Here is a 24,218-nt window from a genome sequence, read left to right as displayed (position 1 = left end):
AACGTGTTCGAACTCTGTATGTAACTTGAGCCTGCATGCTTCCTACATTCCAATCAGTTGAGCGATCCCGAAATTGATCATCGATGCGAATGTTGAAGATTCCCTCGATCTGAACAGTTTGTTGTCGACAGCTTCGCACCATGTGCTTCAGTGACGATGCGTACCAGCGCACCAATGCATCGCGTACGCTGCATCCAACGCACAGAAATCCTTCTCGCTGCTAACAACTCTCGACTAGTCCATCCCCGCCTGCAATCGCTGTCGGAGCCGGAAAACACGTTGTGACACTGGGCGTCCACGCTGCACTCCATGCCTTCGGGCAAACTCTTCCTGCTTCTACTTCGATCCAAGTACGAAAACCAACGTTCCACGACAGTCCATCTGCGACCTAGAGGCGCAATTGGAACAGCTTCAACTCGAACACGACAAATTGCTTGCAGAAAGCTCGTTTCATCCGAGAGACGCAGCAAGTCTCCATTCCGAGACCTCCCGCGATGCTCAGCTTCTGGCCGCGGAAGCGGCACAGGCCAATTATACGATTGATCCTACCTCGAGAACATCTGGGCGGCATCCGGCTCTTGGTAGTAGAATCGGCAGCATCCAAGCCGACTTGATCGATCTAGGAGGTGCCCGAGGCGAAGCGCATTATCTGGGAGACTCAAGCGGGTTACACATTGCACGAGCTGTTCTGGAGACTGCTCGGCAGAACGACCCAAACTTGGATGCATTTTCTGTCCATGAGAGTCCGGTCCTCGCGAATGACATTTCCTGCTCTCCGTTGAATGAGCTGGCGGCCCTGCCAGGTCACGCAACCATCCAAGAGCTCGCGGCTATCTTTTTCTCCCATTTTCAAGTTCAATATCCAATCTTGATCGAGGATGAATTTTTGCAGGAAATCCCGACTCTCTCTGATGCTTCCCGCGTCAAATCTCGGTTCATGGTCACAATGGTGATTGCCATTTCACTGTCCTGTCTCTCCAGGAGCCATCCCCACGCCGCTGCCTTGGCTGAGACTTATGCTAGTCATGCATTATTGGATCTTCCTGCCATCTTGCAAAAGAAGGATACCCAAGCACTGCAGTGTGTTCTACTTTTGCTTCTCTACTCATTGCTCACTCAGACCAAAACGCCGACTTGGTACATTTCTGGCCTCTGCACCAGAATGTGTGTGGATCTTGGGCTGCATAACGAAGATTCAATCCTGTCTCCTGGTTCCGATTTCCAGAATGATGCAGAAGATAGAGTGATCGACACAAAGCGACGTCTGTTCTGGGTCACTTACTCCTTCGACAGGACCTTGAGCACTATTCTTGGACGACCGTTTACACTCACCGAGGAAACAATCGATGTGAAGTATCCATATTCAACCGTGTCGATCGACAAACGCGATCAGGTGATACATTGGCTGCGTTTGCAGAGAATTCAGAGCCAGATGGTGCTCAAGCTATATGGATCAACAAGACTGAATCACCAACTTAACAAGGACGACCTTCAGGCCTGGACCTGCGAAATGTCCTCCAGCTTGGATGACTGGCTGTACGAAAGTCGACGACTGGAGAACGGAGGACTTCAAGATTTAGACTGGTGGACCTACTGGTACTACAACACGCTTTTGTTCTTGAACCGGCCTTCGCCCAATCGGCATGATTTGGAGCCAGAGCAACTTCTGACTTGCCTTACAGCATCCAAAAATACCGTCCAGCTCTCGTTCATTCGGCAAAATACAGGGGTAGCTGGATTCACTTGGCTCGATCTCCAATATCAACTTTCGGCAGGAATAACTCTTCTGTTTGCTCTTCGGACAAGTTCGGATGTCCGTGCAGAAGCAAAGCGTGACTGGACCACAATAAAGAGCTGCTTGGTGCAGTGGGAGAACGTACTCAACGAAATGATCAAGACGTGGCCAAAAGTCAGTCGAGCAAGGGATATCCTTGTCACTCTGGCACGACAGACAACGGAATTGGTGGAAAGGGAGATCAAAGGCATTTTACAGTCTTGTTCTCGTGCAGCTGGCTCGAGTACTTCTCAAACATTACCTTCGACAGCCATTGATACATGGTTGACACTGCGCACCAACGGATCCCCAGGTACCCAGAATAGGTCAGAGTTGCAACCGAGAGCTCCTCGAGCGGACTGGACAGGCTTGCGCTCCCAACAGGATTTTCGACAAGAAAGCCCTAATGAGACCATGTATCGCGAAACTTCTGCTGCAAACAACGAGAGTACCGGAGTATCTGGCACTGAAAGCGCGTTGTCGGGTCTGCCAGCATCAAATGCCCGACTCGACCCAAACAATCTTCTTGGATCCGACCACATACAACCTGGCGAGTTTCGGAAGGATTGGGGTCCCTCAATGGCATTCCAGCAGTCTTTCGATGAGTTTGGGACTTTTGAGTACTTCGCAAACGTTGGACGACTGCCATATGATGACATGGCCACCTTTGGCGATTTCGATCTTATGGAGCCCTTCTATATGGAGAGCGCCTTGAACTTCGAAGGCGATCTTGAGATGACATGAATACAACAACATGCCACATTCCTACCGTCGATATAACAAAAAGCAACCTCGTCTGCATGCATGCTACCTAGCAGATTTCCCTTTGGTAATTTCCAAGACCAGGTCTTGCAATTCATTGCGCGAATCCGATCCACCTTGTTTGTCTCGAAGTGTGTCGAAAGGTTGCAATCTTGTCGGAGCTGAATGATGCCAGAAGTTGACAACTTCCTTGGGCATGTGCGACTCCATGTCCTGAATACCCTGGCTTTGTTCGGCCTGCGGTTTTATCAACAACTCCACAGCTGCAGTGCTCAGCTTTTCAAATCTTTTGGCCAGAAGACGACCCTCCTCCCATCGATCTGAAAGCGATCTTAACATGAAATTGACATCAGCAACTCCCCTCCACAAGTCAAGCGATTGTGTTGGAGCTGCAGCATCGACTTGATCGGTATTTGTCTCTGGTGGATCAACGTCAACCTTCTGAATATGCCGCAGCTGCCAGTAGGCATATATGATGGCAAGGCCCGCAGTATATGCCTTCGCTGAGGCGATTTGGACATAAAAGATCTCATTTCCTTCCACTAATTCACGATATGCCTTTACGAAGCTGAGGGATGCCCTCCACAGTTCCCGGAGATCTTCTGGCGTCCGTTTTCGGATAGCCCGACACGGACGGTAGATGAGCATCATGCCCTGAGACCATTCGCTCTTGAGCAAAAGTCGAGCATGTTCGGACATGAACATGGTATTTTTCCGAGCCCAATCCTCGAACTGCTCCACCAATTCTTCAACCAGCCGAACAGGATTCTCTGTTATTTCTGACATGTACAGTTTCTCGTATGCAAGAGACTGAAGTCTCAAGACATGGTATCTCTGCTTGTATCCCGAGATTTCATTTTCGGTCGCTTCAGATCCGATGCTGAAATGGGGCACGTCCACGTGGATGACCTGATCAGAGATCTCACAAGGCCGTCCAGTGCCGAGGGAGATTGAGCGGTCAAATGAATACATAGACCAAAACAGCCGGCGCCTTGTTTCTAGCAAGTTGCCGCTCATCTCAATAGATGGACCACTGGGATCTTGGTGCAGTCCGAGGTCGACACAGATGCGCATGCCGACTCCAACGAGGTACCAGGCGTTCAGCTGTGATGGGTTTAGGGTGGCATATTGAATGAGGAAAAGGATTGCCTGTAAGCCAACAATTGTGTTTGGAAGAATTGCGTACTCACGGAATCGCAGGGCGGCTTGGAAGCTCTCAGCAGCACTAAGGGAAATCACAGAATCGACATTACGTGAGAGCGATGCTGTTGAAATAGCACATACAATCAGCACTGTGAAATATGAATAACCAATATTGGTTACTTTGTCAAGGCCATCTTCTGACTCGTGGCCGGGCGGTCGGGACAGGCTTTGAGCATTGGACATGTCATCCGTGCGGGATGAGTCAGAAGCCGTGTCGTTGTACACGAGCCTGAAGTGTGACCAGAAGCCTTGGACTGAGAAAAAGGGCAGACGTGGATACACACGGGCGAAATACTGGTTTGCCAATTTTCTGGCAGTATTGGCCCTAGGGAGAAGGGCTTGAATTTCGACCTGCTGGCTCAATTCGATGACAGAAGGCACATCCATTGAGTCGGAGGCCGCTGCTAACACAATGGTAGCTAGGTGAGGACCGTCGAGGCATGAAGGATCCGACGACGAGGCAAGGATGGGCAGGGCCCCGATCTCGGATATTAGCCGGTCGATTTGGGACTTCTGGTGTCTCTGAGAATCGTGTACCACATTGGTCCCGCCGCCCGCTTCAGAACCTATCAGTGTCTATGTCAGTCCCTTCGAAACCTGTCTTTTGCGAGGACTTTGGCGCCTCGCTGATTCAAACGAACCTTGGATTGAGGCGGCCGGGCCATGTTGATACAACGTCGTACCTCTCCGAAGAGCACTTCCTTGTTGCCCCTGATCTACGTCCTTGTGGAGTGCAACCCGTAATCGATGGATGCGGGATTGAAGGTAGGCCACATAGTCGCGCTCAGCTCCTTGTCCGTTCTCATTCAAGGAGCAGCTGGACGCTCGTCCATACTTGCGGCAGCCGCTGCACGCAGGTAACTGCCCGTCACACCGGATCTTTCGAGCTTTGCAGAACGCACATGCAGACTGCAGCTGTTTGACCGTAAGAGAAACGTCCGAAAGTCGTCCGCTTGGACTGTGCGAGAAGGGTGGCGATGAGAGACTGTCGGCGCTGGCGTTTGCTTGCATTCTCTGTATGCTGCTGTGCGTGGCCTCGATTTCTTTGCCGAAGCAGCTCGACAAATGCATGTGTCTGAGGCACAGCCAATCAACTAGAGAGAAGTGCCATCCATTTCTGTGGTATGAGAATCTCGATGCAACTGAAGTTCACGGAGGTTCCTTTGGAGTCGTGAGCTGCAACCCCAATCGCTTCAAATCATGTGACACCGAATGCGGATGTGCAGAAACTGCAAACCTCAGTTATTGGCAGTCCACTCGACCAACTCTTTGCAGAAGATCGGTTCTTGTCCGTTCCTTGCTGCTCTTTGAGATTTGTGGTTGGTTGGGGCAAACCAGCACCAATCTCCACGCAGGAAGTGACTGACATGGTTCTAGAGATACGGATCCTCCGAGACGGACCTGCCGACAGCATCCCCTACGCCCTTGTGAAGCCTATGGCACGAACTACTTTGGTTACAGAGATCGAATGGAGATGCCGGCTTATGCTGGTGGAACCCTAGTAGACTTCGAAGGGTCGGTGATGTGGAAAAGCCCGAAAGTGAAAAGGTGAGAGTCGTGTTGCGGATGTGAATATCTCGACACACTGGTTTCCGAGCATCAGTCCAGAATCTATGAAAGAGGCTCTCGTCCGCCTTTTCACGACTTGCCACCCTAGATAAGTGCCGTCTTGTGCACTTTTTTGACAAAAAGAACTCGCCTTGAAGTTGACCACACCCCAACATGGCCCCATCACGGCTGTTACCTGAGCTGGAATTGATTCGAGAACCGCCGACTTCCAGCCGGAATTTCCGCCGAAAGGAGCTCACTGCCGACTTATGTGTGTGCGGAGGTGGCCTTTCTGGTGTATGCACTGCTGTCACAGCGGCGAGACAAGGACTTCGAGTTATCCTACTCCAGGACAGGCCAGTGTTGGGAGGGAATGGATCATCCGAAGTACGGCTATGGATTTTGGGAGCGACGTCGCATATGTTCAACAACAATCGATATGCCCGAGAGGGTGGCCTTGTTGACGAGATCTTAACCGAGAATATGTATCGCAATCCGGAGGGCAACCCTGTTATCCTCGACAGTCTACTTCTGGACAAGGTTGTCTCGGAACCAAACATCGATCTATTGCTCAATACCACTCTGGTGGCCTGCGGAAAGGACGGGGACAGGATTGAACGCGTCCGGGCTTTCTCCTCGCAGACTTCTCTTGAGTTTGACATTGTGGCCTCTCTGTTCGCGGATTGCACCGGAGATGGCGCCCTTTCGTTCCTCGCCGGAGCCCCTTTCAGGATTGGCGCAGAGTTGAAAGAAGAATTTGGAGAATTGTTTGCCCCTTCTTCCGAATATGGACACCTTCTTGGCCACTCGATCTACTTCTACTCGAAGGACACCGGTCGACCTGTCAAATACGTGGCTCCATCATATGCTCTCGCGGATGTTGAAAGTGAAATTCCCAGGTACAAGACTTTCTCTGTCAAAGAAATGGGCTGCCAGTTATGGTGGATCGAGTATGGAGGACGACTCGACACAATCCACGATACGGAAAAGATCAAATGGGAACTGTGGCGAGTTGTATATGGAGTCTGGAACTACTTTAAGAACTCGGGTAAATTCCCGCAAGCCGAAAACCTCACGCTGGAATGGGTGGGAATGATCCCTGGCAAGAGAGAGTCTCGAAGGTTCATGGGCCCTTACACCATCAAGCAACAGGATATCATCGAGCAACGCTACCACCCAGACGCGGTTTCATATGGGGGTTGGTCGATTGACCTGCATCCGGCCGATGGAGTGTTCTCTGAAATTGACGGTTGCACCCAGTGGCATTCGAAGGGCGTCTATCAAATCCCTTTCTCCACAATGGTTTGTTCTCAGATTCCAAACCTTTTGTACGGTGGTAGGATTATTTCAGCGACCCATGTCGCATTCGGATCGACTCGAGTCATGGCAACCTCGGGGAACAATGGGAATGCCTTGGGAATGGCTGCTGCTGTCTGCAAGAAACTCGGCGTGGATCCAATCGCACTGTTGCAAAAGGACAAGATCCAGTTGCTCCAGCTCGAACTGATGCGATCTGGACAATACATTCCTGGCTACAAGCTGAATGACCCGTTGGACTTGATCAAAGGAGCCCGTGAGGTCACTGCGTCAACTGAATTCAAGCTCAGCGAGCTTCCAGCAAATGGACCACCAAAAGTCCTGACGAGGAGTTTGGCTCAAATGTTACCTCTCTCAAAGGGATCAGTTCCAGCCTTTGAATTTACCGTCGAAGCGGTTGAAGACACGAAGCTCACGGTGGAGCTGCGTGGATCTAGGAAGCCGTACAATTACACACCCGAAGTCATCCTTGGCCGAAAAACAGTTCACATTCCAAGTGGCGAGAATGCCATTCAAGTGGAGTTCGACGTCGAAAATCCGCAGGATCAGTATGTCTTTCTGTGCCTGATAGAAAACGAGTCTGTCGCTGTTCGTACTTCACTAAGTCGGGTGTCCGGGATGATGACCGTCGAGCATGAGTGCACCCAGAGTCCGCCAGACGGAATTGGGATTGACACTTTCGAGCGATGGACTCCAGTCCGTCGCCCGATGGGTCACAACATCGCATTGACTGTGACCCCTCCAGTCGAAGCATGGGCAGCTGAAAATGTGCGAAACGGTGTTTCCCGCCCTACCAAGAGAGCGAACTGTTGGGCTCCTCTGTGTCAGCAGGAAGGAGGCGAAGGGCAGATGTTGAAAATATATTGGGATCAGCCAGTCAGAATTGGCCGGCTGGTGGTATGCTTTGATACAGATTTTGATCATGGTTAGTGGTCTCATTGCCGATTGTTGTCCTACTATGGTCCTGCTGACTCCTCTTGCAGCTATGGAATCCGTTCTGAGAGGACATCCCGAGAACAGCATTCCTTTCTGCGTACGATCCTGGCGGGTGGTCGACTTGACCAGTCTCGATGCCAAGGGGCCGCCGCATATCCTTTATGAAGAAGATGACAATCATGTCACACGCCGCGAGATTACTTTGGTAAAAGACAGGGAAAGTGCTGGCCCTCTGACGAGCGCGATTGGGATCGAAATCCTTGCTCTGAATGGGGGTGAGAACGTCAGGGGCGGCATATTTGAGGTCCGGGCGTACGAGAACTGAATATTCGCTGCAGCCAAAATACTTTGACTCGCCTCGTAGGCGAGGAGATGCTAAAGGGATGTACCGCAGCTAGACAGAGGGAATAACACAGAGTCAGATAGTGGCTTTTTAGAAACTCATTGCTTCCTCTTTATATTTCTATCTCTGTATCTGGGTTGTCTGAATAGGCCACGGCGGCGTCATCTTCAATGCCCACATTTTGATCTGCCATTCCAACGCTTTGCTCCCGCAGAAAAGAACCGTTGGAGGGCTTGCTGGATGTGATAAGAGGGTATTCTTACTGCTTTTCCCCTCTCCAAGCTCTCGATCCTCCGCAGTCGCCGCCGCAGATAGATCGGCCATTGCCATGCGTCCGAAACTAAAGTGCAGGGTCGTCGGTGTTCCAGACTTGCGAACTTGTGCAGCGATGTCGTCGCATTTTTGCCCAAGAGATGTCAACGTCTTGCGCTCAAGCGGTTCAACCCCGCTAGTGAGGAAGATGCGTATCGTCGTCCACTGGCAACGGTCAAGAAATCTTTGCCGGAGAATATGAGGCAAGAGTTCAAAATCATCGGCATGCAGAGACCAGAGAAGGGTTCGTCTCGGGACTCCATGACTGCGCGAGATTGAGGAGAAAGAGAGGAAAGCGCATATTCCTATCCCACCAGCGACGCAGACTAAACAGGCGGGAGGAGAATGAGGCGGAGGCAAGGAAGAAGAACTGAGTCCCCCGAGATCAAACCCGCCACCAGCACCGACGACCTGCACGGTCAAACTGCGAAATCGAGGAAGGCCGACCAAGCCCGTCACACTGCCGCTGCGGGTGATGAAGACAACCATCCCATCGTCGTCCTCATGCTCCTTCTCACAGTCGCCATCTCTTGGTGGTCTCGTCATCCGAAGTGGAGGACTACAAGGCGTCACCCTGATCCTGCGCCGCTCATCATCCAGCGCTTTCTCGCCCCCTATCAGATCCAGATCCGCCGGGAATTGGAGCTCGAGGTGCTGCGATGGGCGCCATGAGATGTGATCTCGATTCTGTGGGAAGGGGTGAAACGTGTGTTGCGAGATTGTTGGAGTCAGACGGCGGGTAGAGTGGTGTATTAGGACGGTGTTGTCGGGGGAATCCTCAGCATCCATTGGGAGAGGTGAGGGAGTCGACTGTTTGCAGCTATCCTTCTGCTTACTCTTGTCGCAAAACAGCAAGTGACCTTTCCATCATTTCAGCTTGCACCACACATGACATTTCTCACATTTGGCGTGTTTTTCGCCTCGTCCACCGCCTCATTGCCCTCTCCGGCATCTCTCAGTCCACCATTGCTTGCCGCACTCAAGAGACGGAGCCTCCGACGCAGCCTCGATTCCTCTAGCTCGAGCGCTAGGCCCCTCCGTCTCGGATGCGCGTGCCATTCTCCTCCACAAAAGACACGGCATGAGCTCGCTTCCCCACAAAACTCTCGACTCTTCATGGGGTTGGCGCCGACAATGAGTGGGAGAAACCATGTTGGTGGACACGCCATTCGTATTCCGTCCCGATGCGAGCCTCTTCTCCTCCTAATCACCTGTCATTGACGAGCAGGAAGGGCCGAAGTGGAAGGAAAGCGAGGAAGGCTGGCATGGAAAGGAACATGACGCTGATCGCTATATAATTCTCATCGTCCGCTCGCACTATCAGCGGACGGGGCTCAGGCATCGTCGAGGCCGCTTCGCCCTTTGAACACACAGTGCCAACCCTTTCTTCATTCTGGTCCTCCAAGGCTGTCCCAAGAGATATCCCCTGATCACAGGCGTCTCCGCGGCTCAAGCCCATTCCCCAAGAAATCATGGCGACAACGTCGTCGCCCAAGGCAAACTGGCGACTCTACTTGGCAGCGGCGTGGATGTCCCTGGGGGCGATATTCTGGGGGTGAGTTTCTACCTGTCGAAATCAATCCTCAATGGATCCTTTTCCCTGTTCCCCTTGGTATGCAATATTTTGTCGCTGTACGAAATGTGCAAGGCTAACTGGTATGGATCAAGCTATGACATTGGCATCATTTCGACCATCTACGTTGCCCCCGGCTTCATCTCGTCATTGCACCATCCGTCATCTAGTGAGACGGGATTGATCACTGCAATTTACTATGCTGGTATGCGACTCACATCGCTTCTCGATTTAATAGTCGATTGAAGCTCGATGATACTCTTGTTCATCCTTTGTCGAATCTTCCACCACAGTTTCGCACCCCTTCGTGGTTGAACAAGCGAAACAAAGCTGATAACTTCCTGAATTCAGGCTCTTGGGCTGGATACGCTTTCATTGCGGGTCCTGTCAACGAAAAATGCGGCCGTCGTTGGACGGGCTTCTGGGGTGTCTCCATCCTCTGCGTGGGAGCAGCCCTCCAAGCCGGTGCCGTACACCTCTCCATGATGATTATCGGGCGCATTATTGCAGGCCTCGGCACCAGTCTAGTCGCCTGCGCTGTGCCATTGTACCTCAGCGAGATAAGCCCTGCCAGGACCCGAGGAGCCTTTGTCGCGTGCAATCAGATAGGCATCGTCGCCGGGATCAGCGTCGCATTTTGGATTGGATACGGCTTTAGCCACTGGACCACAGGCAGAGGTGTCAACTTGCAGTGGCGTTTGAGCGTTATTATGCAGTTTGTCCCTGCAGTGCTCTATCTTGTGCTGATTCCGTTCTTTCCTGAGAGGTAAGCAGCCTAGAAGGAGATCACAACCCCTGCCCGCCCTCGACGCTCGAAGAGATTGGATTATCCCCCTGGTCTCTGGTGATGCTTGACTAACACCCCCAAAGCCCTCGTTGGCTGATGGAGCAGGATCGAGTCGAAGACGCTGCCAAAGCCCTTGCCGCCCTCCGCGGCCAGTCGTCGAATGTGGTGGCTATCCAATCTGAGCTCGACGAAATCCACGCCAACATCCTCTGGCACAAGTCCCACTCGATCAAATCCGCACGTGTGCTCTTCACCAACCGGGCCCTATTCGCACGGCTCTGGCGCGCGTGGACGTTGAATTTCCTACAGCAGATGAGCGGCGCCTCGGGGATCCGGTACTATTTGCCGTCCAACTTTCGGGCAGCGGGTACATCGAAGGAACTGAGTCTGCTGGCAAGTGGCATTGATGGCACAGTGCAGGTCGCATGTACGATTGTTGGGCTGTTGCTGATTGACCGCATCGGGAGACGATGGGCGCTGTCATCCAGTGCGGCGATTATGGCCTTCAGTTTGATGGTGAGTCGCCAGTCACGACACACCCTCTTATCCCTGAATACCCCCAGTCAAAGTATTTTTCTACTTCACCCTGAAGAAAAGAGGTATTTGTGAACGAACGCTGACGATTTGGCGGTGAATGCTCAGATCAACGGCGCCTTGCAGACGGCGTACCCGAACCAGATCAACAGTGCGGCCAACTACTGCAACATCTTTTTCATCTTCTTTTTCACTCTGGGCTACTCGATTGGCTCGGGTCCGGTGACTTGGATCTACTCGTCTGAGGTATGCTATCCTCTTGGTTCTTCCATCTGCCTGATAACCCAGGGAAACGAGGCTGAATCTCCTTTCACATCCCTTTCTAAAATTCTCCACTCGACCCCTTCCCTTTCCATATTTTCCGCACTGACGAACGTCTTCTATTTATTCAGATCTTCCCAGCCAACGTGCGTGCCAAAGGTCTCGGGATCGCCGCGTCAGGCCAATCCATCGGCGCCATCATCGTCGGCCAAGTCTGGCCCGTCGCCGTGCAGAATGTCGGGGCCCGCACGTACTTTATCTTCATGGCCTTCAACCTCGTGTGCTTGGCGATCGTGGTGCTCGCGTGCCCCGAGACGGCGAAGAAGTCACTCGAGGAGATCGATTCGCATTTCGGGCGCATGAATGTCCTGGACGAGCACGACCTGGTTGCCGACAAGGATAAGGGCGGGTATGTTGAGACGGTCGAGGTTGCAGAGACGATGGCAGGCAAGAATTGAAGATTGGAGCCGCGGGACGCCATCTTTCTGGGCTCGACACACTCTGGATAGGGAGTTGATGTCTTGGGCTCGCTCGCCGGGCTCAGCCTGACGGTCGTCTATGCTTCTAGTATCGGTGACGACGAACGGGTCCGTATTGCGAGGACCGTCGGGTTATTTCATTGCTTTGACGCAAGGGCCACGATGGAGGCAGAAATGGAAACCTCAATCCGCGTTCCTGGCTCTCGATCTGGGAAAAGCCACTTCAGGATCTCCGCCCCCCCAAACAAGGCTGTACTCCCCCTTGTCTTCACCCTCCTCGATGACCCCTTCTCTGACAGCCCACTCCTTGAGGCAGTCACCGAGCTGCTCGTCTTCCGTGTCGACGTTGTCTCGTCTGTCCTCGTCGTGACTTCCAACGTGCCTCGTCTGTTCGTACCAGCTTCCCGGCTCCGTAGTCTCGATGAGCCCCTTGTCCGCAGAACCCGCATGCAGAACCGGCATCTGGATTCCTGAGGACCCTTGCGATGCTCAACCCAGTAGCGACGGGGGAATATCCTGAACAGCGGCAAGCGTAGACGGTCAGTCACTATCAAATCCCTCACAAACACTCACCCCTCCGTCGTCGTCGGATATCTGGTACGACATACTTTGTGCGACGTAAAGTTCAACTCAGTCGTATACCTGCTCGTACAACCCTATGGAGTGGGAACATTTTTGCTATTGGGAATGGGCTCTTTCGAGGGTGTGATATTGCAGAAACGGGGAGCCCAGAATCTAAGCTTGGGGGCCACGGCTCGAGAAGGCTCGAGGCATAGCTCAGGTCAGCTGACGGTGACAGATTGCATACATCCAATTAAGGGAATTGAGCTCGGAAAGGTCGAGATTCTCAATCGAGTATGAATTAGGGGGTGTCTACTATCCAAACAAAGGCTCTACGCAAAAGCAAAGTCCATGATATCTGGGACGCAGAAAAACAGTGAGACGCTCCGATTTAGCCCGTTGCATGACGTTCGTTTTTTCGTGTACACATTAACATCGTAAGACCTCGATGCTACCCATTCCAGTTCCCCAGATAGTGCCTCTCGATCTCGGCCACTATTGCCTCCGAGTCCTGTTCCCTTTGCGCGGGGCCCAGAGGTGTCGGGTCCGAGAGGGATCTCGCGGGCGCCTGGGGTTCGAACGACGGTCTCTCCAGGGTTCTTGATACAAAAGGACCAACGGATGTCGGGGGAGGTGGCGGAGCGGGTGTTTGGGGTGAAGACGGGAGCGGAAGGGGTTCAATTGCGTCGGGGTCAGGATGTGGTAGTGCCTGGCCCGTCGTCGGCTCGTTCCTGTTGTTGGTATTATTGTCTCCTGTAACGCCAGAATCAACATTCTCGTTATCGGCGGTGCCGTTCTTGCGCCTCCTCCTATAGTATTCCATGTCCCTCCCCAGCCCGCCGGAGGGCAGGAGCACGGACTCCTTCCGCGAAGCCTCTTGTCCCCCATTGTCCTGCGCATCGGTGGCGGTGATGTCGGTGCTCACAAAGGATCCGTGCTTGACATCGACCCGGGCGCCAGACCTCGGGGGCGTCGGCCCGCTGGCATCGGGAGATTCTTCATCTGGGGCGGGAAAGCTGCTGGGCGCGATGCCGTGCTTGATCAGGGCGAGGAGCTGGTTCAGCACGATGAACTCGAGCTTGAGCTTGACGGCGTAGCAGAACGGGTGGATGACGACCTTGAGGGTGAACATGTTGTTGCAGTCGACGGTGATGAGCACGACGTCGAAGACGATGGCGATGACCTGGGCGCTGATGAGCAGCTGCATGACGCGGTGCGTCTGGCGCGAGTAGATGTCCTTGAGGAAATCGCGCGTGCACCAGATGTACATGAGCGAGATGATGGTCTCCTGCACGCTGAACCACACCACCTGGATCCGCTCCATGACCTTCATGGGCGTGTACCACACGCCCGGGTGCGGCGACGAGATGCCAAAGTCGAAGATGATGATGGGCGTGTGCAGGAGGACGGCGTCGGTGATGATCATGGCCAGCACCGCGCGCCGGATGCGGCGGTCGTGCACCACCAGATTGAGCCGCGAGTACAGGACGAGGGAGAAGCCGGTGACGTTGCCGACCCAGCCGATCTTGAAGATGATGCTCGAGATGATCCAGTTGCTCTCGTTGAAGAGCTTGAGGATGACGCCCTGGACGTGCAACGCCACCCCCCACGTGCAGACCAGGAGCGACCAGAAGTACAGGCCCTTGTGGCGCCGGAACGTGAAAAACACCTGCAGCGTCAGTTCGACCGTCATCCAGAGCGAGACCGCGCAGAACCCCGACACCAGGCAATATGCCGTGGGATTCCATGGGATCGCAACAGGCTCGAGCGCCGGGTGTAGACTCCACTGGCAGCACTCAAGGTCAGTGCATCATCATCGTCAAGCAACAAAAGGTCGTCTTTTAGGGGATCTCTGCGTAAATCAAAACTGCTGAGAGATGGACAAGAACGACCACTCACATCATATTGTGCCAGCGGGACGAAGTGACATGCTGACATCTCTCAACTCAAAGACCGAACGCCTGTTATTGGGATTCCATTGGGACTCGAACCGCGTCCAGCCTTGCGCCAGCCTTCGCTAATTCCACAGTGCAATTCTTGCGACAACAAAGGACACAGTTCGCAAAGGTTGTCTATGACCTGCGGGAAACCTGGATAACGATCAAAAGCGGAACGAGCGACAGCACAAGAGTCGATGGAGACTTCCGAGTGGTCGAGCTCATTGAAGCGCACGCAGAGACTGGAGGCCCTTGTAGAGTCTTCTGGCGGCGTCAGTGCTGTAATGAGATTGAACAAAGCTTAGATGAGAAAAGGCATCATTTGTAGCCAGCAGCGGTGGACAGCAACTCCCCTCAGAGCTGCGAGCTGGTAGTGCGTTGATTCTGTAAACGAGCATTCCACCGCCAATAGCACCAGCGCATGCGTTTGCCGCAACGGTCGATGGCGGTCTAGGCGATCGATATACGAGGGCTGAGGGCGTTAGATGCCACCAATGCCAATTTGTGGAAATGCTCTCGGCAGATGCTGTTTGGCTGCAAAGACCTCTTGACACGACGACCTTTTCCTATCTGTTAGTGGTCTGTTGAGCGACTCAGGCTGCCTCGAGACTGGCGTCTTGCCTCTGGCGCTGTGCCATTGGAGGAGGAGCCTTGATCAAAGACGACAAAAGCCCAAGACGCTGCCAGGAGCCCGGCAAGGCGGAACGAGCGAGATAAACAGCGACAAACCTTGCGATTCGGCACAGCATTGCTCGATAACTCTGGTAGTGACTTTTCCGAAGCCATTGGGAAAGAGAACCATAGCGAGTCCAATTCTGCACCGAGGGAGCTCAAGATGTCGCCGACCGTCGTATCTCCCCAGAATTGAGCTGATGGTCAAGCTCCGCCGCTGATCCGCCCATACCCGAAAGGACTCGGAACAGATCTGAGGAGGATGGAAGCATCGGGGGCTAAAGGCCCCTCGGCGCATCCATGGCGCGTCAGAGTATGCAAACAACGCGGCCATATTCTTTGCTGCAATTTGGAGAGTCGCGTGTCAAGAAGCCTGCGCGTCTACTCCGCTCATTTGTGGGGGACGAGGTTCAATAATAATAAATGACAATTGGGGGGGATTGTTGGGCTGGATGACGGGGGCCAAATTGCATCTGGCTGTTGAAAGCGCAGACAACAACGCCAAACACCGTCGACAGAGCAGATGGAGCCCAGTGTTTTGCATCGAGAGATTGAATAGTAAGGAGATCGAAAGATGAGTTTCAACACATCTGAAATTATATTGATTCCATATAACAGCCTATTGCCAGCCAGGACGTGCTGATCCATCTGGAGTTTTGCAGCGCTCGGCTGTCTCAGCGTCATCTCCGCCACCCGCGTGCCCTTCGAACCTTTTTTCTCTGCTTCTTTTTCTTTTCGTTTCTCGTAAGAAATGGGTGTCGTGCGTGGAGTCAGGGCTCCATATCGTCTCAGACTAAGCTTCGTCCTCGGTGTGCAAAGACTTGACCGTTGTCAGGCAGACAGTGCTGAGGAGATGGATCGGTCCAAAACCCATGGGGCCTTCTAGTCGCCTGCTGATGTCAATGGGTGGGTAAGGTCCAGGTGGAATGTATCACCAAGAGGAAACGGTCAAGGAGGTTCATGCGTGTTAAGTTACACGGATCTGTAACCGCTCGAATAAACTGCACCAGACTTCTGTAACCAAGGGTGGACGGCAAGTCTCTGCTTGCAGATCTCACCAAACAGACATTTTGCAATGAATGACAGGGGGTCCTGTAAAAATAAAAAAAGGGAGCAGCTTTATCAGATCGGCTCGCTTGAGTGAGATGAGAGTTTGCCAGAAACGAGCAACCCGCCTCTAAGATTATCACCTCGCGGGACAGCTGACTGCACGCCATATACTGGCGATTGAAGGTTTGGAACCATTTGGGGTGGCTGGATTTCTTCCGGTACATGTTGGCCACTCACATTGCTTGATGCCCACAAACTTGTCGAGATAGGGAACGGAGTACGGAGTAGATCTCTGGATCTCAGGGCACACCAGGGACAAATCAATGCTAGTTGACCATATCCCTGCCGCCCACAGTCGCACAATCCTGGGGTCACTTTGGAATCGGTGATGCAATGCAGCAGTGGATGGCAACAGAAGTCGTGCAGCATCAAAAGTTGTGCTCGGTCTCCCTGCTTCAGGTCGTTGGACCGGGGCGAGAGAAGGTGCTGGGAGTTTTGGGTGATGACCGTCGTGGAAGTCTTCTCCTAGCGATGACAAGAAGAGGACGAACTCCGGATAGGCCATGCAGAACATCTCACGTCAATCACGAAGATCGCAGCAGCAATTCCCGCGTGCCGGGTCAAGTGTCTTGGGTCTTGCAGTGACAATTCGCTCGCAGCTTGCCGGTCAGGTTTGGCCCCGAGCAGCTGGTCAGTGGTCAAGACTGTGGGCTCCGTCAGGCTTGCATTAGCCAGGTGCGAAAACAAGGACCTGACGGCGACATGGGCCAATGGACGCGCCTTGACGCGCTCTGCTCAAACCGCCAGCCGCGCGACCAGAGCGGATGTGCTGGAGGGTTTTACATACACAGGACAGAAAAGGGTAAAGGATGGCAAACACGGCCAAAAGTATTACTTACAGCCTGCTCGTACTCGTACGGGTAACGCGAAAAAACAATGGGCGAGGGGTTGTTCAGCTCATTACCAGAAGTGTCGGGGTTTGGATCTGCACCGACGGAGAACACTCTTCCTGTGCAAGCCCGTCAGGAGGCTAGACAGGAAGTAAAAGGAAATTTGTTGGTGTCAGTGATGCGAGGTCGATGGTGGTGAAGTGACAGATGGTGAGTCTCACGAGCCTCAGACGGAGGTGGTGTGGTAGAGAAGGTCCCTACACCGAGGGCCTGGATAGGTGTGCATTCCTCCATAGGTACCTGAGCTACCCCAGGCACTAGGAGTCCAATGATGGCGGGGGAAACTGTCTTAGGTGGTCCAGTTAAAGGTCTGTGCCTGTACCTCCCAGCGTCATGGCCGCCTAGGCTCCGGTGAGCCTCTCGCTCTAGGCGGGCCTGGAAACAGGCGTGCCAGAGACCAGGACAGAGTTTGGGGCACCACTGGTCATTGATACGGGCGGAACAAATCACCAGCTGCCACAATAGCGGTCACAGGCAGCCCGCGGCCCATGTCTTTGGTCTTTCATGATACAGATACAGCTTGACCATCACCAAAAGGTATCATGTATCGTACGCAAGTGGTTTGCGGCTGGGCTGGTCGCCGTTTCTGGAGAGCCAGAACCCGCACAACTGGAGCTCTTGCTTCTCTGGCTGGCTGTCGCGCAATCCGCCAACCCGCACAAGCTGCAACCTCAACCTTTGCCCACCTCGCCGCCGTCCCTGATTCCCTGGCTGTCGTGCTGTCGACCCCTGCAAGCCGTGTCTGGGGCTGCTGCACCTGCGCCCAATCGCTGCTGTCAGGGCCAACCATCTCGTACACTTGATTGCTCCACTCTGGCTCATCCTCATCTCAAGACTTCAGACGGGCCTCCTGTTCCTTTTTCTCCTCGTCCACCACCGCCGTCCTTTTTCTCACAATCCTCATTCCATGAGGCCTTGACCTCGTCCTCTTTTATCCTCTCCTTTCCCTCTCCTCCTCTCGTCGTTGGACCTTCGGATACATCACGACTCGGCTGAGTATCTCTCATGTCCTCGACTCCTCTCCCACGCCCAGCTCTGACCTGTTCCTCCTGAGCCGTGTTCGAGCTGCACCACCTACCCTGCACTGCTCTTGACCATCCTGCACTCGTTTACGCAGAACGTTCTGGATAGCGTTCTGCCTTGGGTCTTCGGGCACAGAAAGATCCTCGATCACATCCAAGAGGTAAGGACCTTCTTGCAGTGGCTGGCTTGAGACATTGGGGGAAGAGGGCGTGAGATGCAATATCCTGTGGTCCAGCCATACCGAAGAAACAATACACCTCTCCAATGCATCCTGCCTCTAGAGGCATTCAGTCTGTCTCTCATCTTCGCATCCTAGACGCTGGACACATCAATGGCTCCGGCATACTCCCATTGTATCCTCTGGTTCCCCCCTGGTTCCTTCTTGGTCCCCTTCGGCTGTAATTACCTTGGACCCCACCCAACCGATATCAAGGGGAAGAGCTCCCAACATGGACCAAGCAAAAGCCCCTAGGCAGGTGGCAGAAAGAGGAGGACCTGAACAATCTCCAATCGTGCTGGATCATTCCGTGCGTGAAGGGATGCAGTTGGCTCATCTATCCTGCCGGACCAGATGCTGAGAAGGGGGATTGAAGCCCGTGATGCTGGACGATCCTCCTTCCATGAAAGGGAGACACATGGCCCAAACGGCACTGCAGGGAAGAGGAATTCGACACTGTTGCTCACGACCATCTGTACTTTGGACCTCGATCGATTCTCTGGGCACGCGTACAATCATTTCCCGTCGGCTGGAGCCATCGACTTGTTAACCCTTCTCCTGCCATGCCCCCCCACATTTTCAACGCGCCCTGGAAAATGTTCACTGACGAGATATTCCAAGCAGATTTGCATCTCCCTGGCAAAACGAGGTCACCACAGTCTAGAATAGCCAACGTGCTTTCCAGATTCCACGGTCAGAGCTCTCTGTCCATCCCTTCATTCACACCGCTGACTTCATTTTAGATTTCCCAGTGCAAAATCCGGTCTCCTCTTGTGGCCTCTTTAGTCCGCATTCCAATCCAAGGCCCCAATCACGCCCCGGCGGAGTCGTTCATTCGACCTTCGCTGAACCTACGCACGAGCAGTCAATCTACTTGGCATACCAATCCTTGGCCAGATGAAGAGCATTCGTGCTGATCCCTAGTAACAAGGATTTGTGCATTGCCGTGCCCTTTCTCCCTTTCGGTATGTCCTAGCACCTCACCTGCCTATCATCAGCCAGCTAACCACACCACGCACGCTCCAGTTTCCCAAGTCTAGAAGAGACACTTTTTTAACTCCCTTGGTTCCTGGCCACCTCCAGCCTCGCGCAGCATTTGATTGCGTCCGATCATTTCACTCCTTTCAAAGCTTTTGCCAACTACACGACTGTCACTCACTTTTATCCGTCGTTAATCTTCTCCCCTCTAGCAATCTGAATATCTCAGCTCTCCTCTACCTCACTTCACACTGATAATTGTCCCTCCTATCTCACGACTTTTGCAAACATGGCTTTCAACAACAGAATCTCATCCTTCGGCTCCAACGACAGCGGCTACGAAAGTGGCATCGTCGAAGTCTTCGACGAGCCTCGCCGTCCTGTCACCAAGAACCCAGACCACGCAAAGGAAATTGCCAGACATCGTCAGCATCTGATGGCTTCAGAGATGTCAAGAAGAGATGCAGACGAATACCAACAAGACATGCTTGAGCATATGCTGAAGATGGATGTGAGTAGCTCTAGAAGTGGTCACGCGACTCTGGACTGACAATTTCATAAAGGCTGACACCGTGCCTGACGTCGACGCAATTGACATCCAAACCGAGATTCAGTGGTACATGAGGCCTTACCTCCTCGATTTCTTGGTCGAGGCTCACACGGCGTTCCAACTGCTACCCGAGACTCTCTTTCTTACAATCAATCTCCTCGATCGCTACTGCTCGAAACGCGTCGTTTACAAGCGTCACTATCAGCTCGTCGGCTGCGCTGCACTGCTCATCGCGGCCAAGTACGGAGACAAGAAAGAGAAGGTTCCCACAATTAAAGAGTTGAAGTCCATGTGCTGTTCGCTCTACGATGATGACATGTTCTTGCAAATGGAGTGGCATGTTCTGTCAACTCTTGGTTGGGCCATTGGACACCCCACGGTCGACGCCTTCATGCGATTGGCCGTGAAGGACAATGTCTACGACCCCGAAACAGAAAGCTTGACTCTCTACATCTTGGAGATCGCCCTCTACCACCGAGACTTTGTGTCCAAGCAGTCGCACACTCTTGCCCTTTCGGCTCTTGTTCTGGCCCGCCACATCCTCGGTCGACCCCAAGCTCGCGCCAATGAGTTTGGTTCTCACTTCTGCAGCACCACTGTCATGGAATTGTTACAAAAAGTCCACGAGCCTTCGGGCATTTTAGCACGGAAGTATGCCTCGGTGCGCTACTCCGGTGTTTCTCGGGTCTTGACCAACTTCCTTGCTCAAAAGGCTGCCATGTCTGCCTCCAGGGCTCCATTGACTCCGACATATGATCTCAGCCCGCCTTTAGCAGCCACCAAACCCTCCGGCCCTGAATACTTCCAGACTTACGCCACACCTCAAAAGCCCCAGTTCCCCTCCTTGGTCCAGCACGGTCTATACACGCCTCCCATCACTCCTGAGGGGGAAATGTTTGGCGTGACACAAAAGACCTTCAACGCCCCCAACCAATGTGCACCTCCCACGCCGACTCCCACTACTGTGGGCCAACAATTTACCTCACATTATCCGACCTCGACCCAGCAATGGAGCGGTGAATCATACTGAATGTTCATTGATTTGAGGAGTCCCGCACGCTCAAGAAGATAGAATGATCCTCCCAGCTTTCCCTTCGATCGCGTCATACTATTCTGTCAGCACACACAGAAGTGTTTCTACTACCGTCAGACTTGTGAGATTAGTTTTTGTGCATTGCAAGCGTTCTTGTTATGTTTCCGAGCATCGATATTCCCTAGCAAAAATGGGGGAAAAGAAATAACATCAAAATCACTCTTTAATACAAGTGACCACCTGGGGAGAGAAGAGTCGATGTCTGACATGGTCCTCTCTTGAGCAGAGGTCGAAGAGGAACAACGTTTCGGGTCTGTCAATCGGATGGGCGGAAACCAAAATGATCAACATTGTGAGATTGGATTATCAACATGGTTAGTGCTGGAGCTCATGGAGCATTGAATGGATATGGAACTGGGCGAAAGGAACTCAAGGCAACAAAGGGAAAGCCTCGGTGACTGAAGTTATTGTACCTCATGGAGGAAAAGATTGACTGACGTCCTTGAATCTTACTGAAGAATGCAAGAGTCGGAAGGGATAAGATACCCATAGGTTTCCTACTTAATGCTGCATTGGCCGTTCCTGTTCCATCACTATTCGATTCTCTGCCTCCCAATACGGATCGAGGCGCATTCTGCTCTGATCTGTGTGTTTTTCCTCCCTTGACCTACAGAATGGTCGTTGAACTATGGTGTTCCCCTACCATAAGTCCCCGTAGACGGTGACACACCTAGACCGCTCTCTTTGAACATTCCATTCATCCTCTTTTCCGTATTGTGGCCATGTGCCGAGTAGCTTCTCTTCACAAGGTCCTTAGCACACACGGGCCGCCTGCCATGTCTTCGTGGTTCGTCGTGTCGAGAATTCCAGCACCGGAGGCGCGTTATTGATATCACGAATCAGTAAGACAGCACCAAGCCCGCCAGCTCGCCGACATTGCCGGCCGCCCTGCATCGTCACCACCTCCCTCCCAAGAGCCGTCCCAATACTACGTCCGGGTCCCAGCCTACGCGTGCCAGCTCGGCCCTCTGCAATGCCTCCGGATCCAGATCGCCGAACGTCCCGTGCACCGTTTGCAAATGACGATAGCACTCGTCCTCGACGGCAAACATCTCCAGGCACGCCCAGCAAAGATGTATCTCACATCCCCGGCACACGACATGATTACAACCCGTCTCCTTGAAGATTGCGGTGGCGCATTTCGGACAGTCTTTGATGTTGTTTTCCCTTTTGTACCTCTCCGTTTCACGAGATTCCGCGCTCTCGTCGTGGGCTTGTTGACAGCCGAGCCCATCGTGGCTCAGTCGTCGACATTTGACGCAGATGGATGTCAAGCAATTAACACATGTGAACACGGCGGGTGCGTCAGAGACCTTATAGATGGTCGGACAATCCGGAGTGGGACAATATTGCATCTTATCTGGATGGGATCGTACGTAGGCGTCAAATGATGCCTCCAGGACCGCTTCGAATCGGTGGTGATCGAGAAGTTTCTTGAGCTCATTCAAAGGGACGATTTGGCCGCAGTCGCTGCGGTCCCCGAAACACACGATTGGAACCCTGTTGTGCTTCACTTCTTCGCATAGACCATCAAAGCAACAACGGCAGTAGGTATGGCCGCAGTCAAGCTTGACAGGATCGTCGGCACTCGAAAAGCAGCAGGTACATTCCTGGCTACTGTTGGCTTGCGGGCATTTCGCTTCTGGGTGATGGCGTTCGAGAATGAGGGACCTGGCGAGTTCGCAGTCACGAGGACTACCTCGAAATATTATGGCCGGCGGTTTCTGCAGGACGTCCAGTTTTGCATTCTGCTTGCCGAATTTCCTCACTAAACGGCGAAACCCCCCGGACAGGGCCGTTGCGAAGAGCTCACCTTCTAGGGCAATCAGATGGACTGACGAGTGGGAGGCGAGACGTTGGATGATCGCGCGGCGGGCATCCTCAAATAAAGTCTCAAAGCCGTAGAGCTGAAGTTGTTGTTTCCGCAAGTCTCTATGAACAAAGACTTTACCATTTTGAGAGACAGATTTGAGGCATGATAAGCCTTCGTCTGTAGAAAAGAAGTCATGCCACAAAGCTGAGCCAGAATCGTCGAGCACAACAGTGCCCGTCAACATTTCTCCGAGTTTCGTTTTGACATGCGCGACAGCTTGTGGCCTTGGTCCGTAGATTCTCAGCATGACAAGCTTGACCTCCCGGTGGTCGTATACAGAAATCCTGACATCGTACTTGTTGTGTGCTTGGAGCTCCTCGAGTTTATCTTTGAGGATGGAGTGAAGTTCGCGAAGGACTGGTATTGAGACAGCGGCGACCAATTCGACAAATAATTTTGAGCCAAGGTCTGGGAAGTTGGCTTGCGCGAGGGCAACCACGGCTCGGGCGACTGATGGAGAATCAAAGCAAGCGAAAGCCTTCATGCGAGAACCAGTTGTGTTCGGCTCGAAGTTGAACGATCGCAGTTTGCGTCCAGACTCAGTAAGGCGCGCTTTAACCCAGTCCACAGCTTCTTGTTGGGTTTTTCGTGAAGTCAATGCACCGAACACGATGTCGTCTGGTTCAACGCCTTTGAGATGCTCCTGTAGGTCCTTTTTCGTAGTTTCAGCAAAGACATTGTTTAGCTGCAGCGACCATATCGACTTCGGCCGTCCATGGTGCCTGGATGGAGGTTGTATTTTGACCCTAATCTGACGACCATGAAGCCTTTTCTCGAATCTCTTGCTGGCGTTCGTCGCCCATAGGCTGCTGCGGTAGTGCAACCATACAATCCTCGAAGGATTATACCATGAACAGAATACCGTCGAGACTTGAACTTTCGTGATAGGGGGGTTTCCATGGACTCCGGGTTCGTCTGACGGGAACTTGACATCGAGGATCTGGGAACCTTCGCCAAAGCGGACGCGGACGCCTTTGAGGAACCGCTCCACAGGAAGCGGATCTCTCGCCAATGGCAGAACCTGTGTCTCCTATGAACCAAGTTAACAAGTCGGCCCCCTCAGCGTGGAACTGTATAGTCAGAGACTTACAGCTCGGCTAGCCGCCCGGTTCACAGAACTGTGCGAGTGCGCAGGATGGAGGTAGGGGCATTCAGAGCCGTTCCGACACGTCCCCCGGTTGTAGAATTTACAAACAGGTTTAGGAGACGAAGTGACCTGGAACTCTGGAGCGTCGGCGCGCAGAGAAGTACGGGTACCAGGCTCGTGATGACGCCGAAGAGATTGAGAATGGTCGAAGCGGCATTCTGAACCTCGAGCACAGTTGCCTCTCGCGAAGAACCTGCAGGGCACCATGATTGCGACGGTCAAAAGGAACGCAGAAGGTGGGAAAGGTAGCGAGGAAAGAGTCCAATGGTGTCCAAGAAGGTGACGGCCTTCACTCACCGCAGAAAGCAGTACTGCCGGTCAACGTTTCACACTGTTCA

General features: G+C 53.0%; 8 protein-coding genes across 9 annotated transcripts; 4 read left to right on the top strand and 4 right to left on the bottom strand.

Annotated features, from left to right (window-relative positions):
• The first annotated feature begins 5 nt into the window (after positions 1-5).
• PV07_06111 lies at positions 6-3,869 on the top strand. Of its 2 annotated transcripts, XM_016393058.1 has the most exons (3): positions 6-183; positions 239-3,687; positions 3,737-3,869. In XM_016393058.1, the coding sequence occupies exons 1-2, from the start codon at positions 157-159 to the stop codon at positions 2,516-2,518; spliced, it is 2,307 nt and encodes a 768-aa protein (XP_016250577.1). In that variant the 5' UTR covers positions 6-156; the 3' UTR covers positions 2,519-3,687; positions 3,737-3,869. The 2 variants fall into 2 exon arrangements, with proteins under 2 accessions (XP_016250577.1, XP_016250578.1); XM_016393059.1 differs by lacking the exon at positions 3,737-3,869 and having other exon boundaries at positions 239-3,726.
• On the bottom strand, positions 2,582-4,750 carry PV07_06110 (uncharacterized protein; the record flags this gene model as incomplete). Its single annotated transcript, XM_016393057.1, has 2 exons — positions 2,582-4,305; positions 4,381-4,750. 2 exons carry the CDS (start codon positions 4,748-4,750, stop codon positions 2,582-2,584), a joined length of 2,094 nt encoding a protein of 697 aa, XP_016250576.1.
• A 387-nt stretch (positions 4,751-5,137) lies between these two features.
• On the top strand, positions 5,138-7,986 carry PV07_06109 (uncharacterized protein). The gene is made up of 2 exons (XM_016393056.1): positions 5,138-7,529; positions 7,588-7,986. The coding sequence occupies exons 1-2, from the start codon at positions 5,462-5,464 to the stop codon at positions 7,863-7,865; spliced, it is 2,346 nt and encodes a 781-aa protein (XP_016250575.1). The 5' UTR covers positions 5,138-5,461; the 3' UTR covers positions 7,866-7,986.
• A 17-nt stretch (positions 7,987-8,003) lies between these two features.
• Positions 8,004-8,984, bottom strand: PV07_06108 (uncharacterized protein; the record flags this gene model as incomplete). Its single annotated transcript, XM_016393055.1, has 1 exon — positions 8,004-8,984. The coding sequence occupies one exon, from the start codon at positions 8,982-8,984 to the stop codon at positions 8,004-8,006; it is 981 nt and encodes a 326-aa protein (XP_016250574.1).
• Positions 8,985-9,667: 683 nt separating this feature from the next.
• Positions 9,668-11,808, top strand: PV07_06107 (uncharacterized protein; the record flags this gene model as incomplete). The annotated part of the gene is made up of 6 exons (XM_016393054.1): positions 9,668-9,750; positions 9,864-9,973; positions 10,120-10,534; positions 10,639-11,071; positions 11,198-11,335; positions 11,482-11,808. The coding sequence occupies 6 exons, from the start codon at positions 9,668-9,670 to the stop codon at positions 11,806-11,808; spliced, it is 1,506 nt and encodes a 501-aa protein (XP_016250573.1).
• Positions 11,809-12,675: 867 nt separating this feature from the next.
• On the bottom strand, positions 12,676-14,614 carry PV07_06106 (uncharacterized protein). The gene is made up of 2 exons (XM_016393053.1): positions 14,290-14,614; positions 12,676-14,176 (listed from the first exon to the last, which is right to left on the bottom strand). Exons 1-2 carry the CDS (start codon positions 14,326-14,328, stop codon positions 12,842-12,844), a joined length of 1,374 nt encoding a protein of 457 aa, XP_016250572.1. The 5' UTR covers positions 14,329-14,614; the 3' UTR covers positions 12,676-12,841.
• Positions 14,615-17,730: 3,116 nt separating this feature from the next.
• Positions 17,731-21,459, top strand: PV07_06105 (uncharacterized protein). Its single transcript, XM_016393052.1, has 5 exons — positions 17,731-18,182; positions 18,864-18,932; positions 18,983-19,204; positions 19,266-19,728; positions 19,781-21,459. Exons 4-5 carry the CDS (start codon positions 19,507-19,509, stop codon positions 20,795-20,797), a joined length of 1,239 nt encoding a protein of 412 aa, XP_016250571.1. The 5' UTR covers positions 17,731-18,182; positions 18,864-18,932; positions 18,983-19,204; positions 19,266-19,506; the 3' UTR covers positions 20,798-21,459.
• Positions 21,460-21,756: 297 nt separating this feature from the next.
• On the bottom strand, positions 21,757-24,087 carry PV07_06104 (uncharacterized protein; the record flags this gene model as incomplete). Its single annotated transcript, XM_016393051.1, has 2 exons — positions 21,757-23,763; positions 23,824-24,087. 2 exons carry the CDS (start codon positions 24,085-24,087, stop codon positions 21,757-21,759), a joined length of 2,271 nt encoding a protein of 756 aa, XP_016250570.1.
• Between the last annotated feature and the right edge of the window lie 131 nt (positions 24,088-24,218).

The sequence above is a fragment of the Cladophialophora immunda genome, assembly GCF_000835495.1.
Source record: "Cladophialophora immunda strain CBS 83496 unplaced genomic scaffold supercont1.3, whole genome shotgun sequence".
Taxonomy (NCBI): Eukaryota; Fungi; Ascomycota; class Eurotiomycetes; order Chaetothyriales; family Herpotrichiellaceae; genus Cladophialophora; species Cladophialophora immunda.
This window is presented reverse-complemented; position numbering and strand designations above follow the sequence as displayed.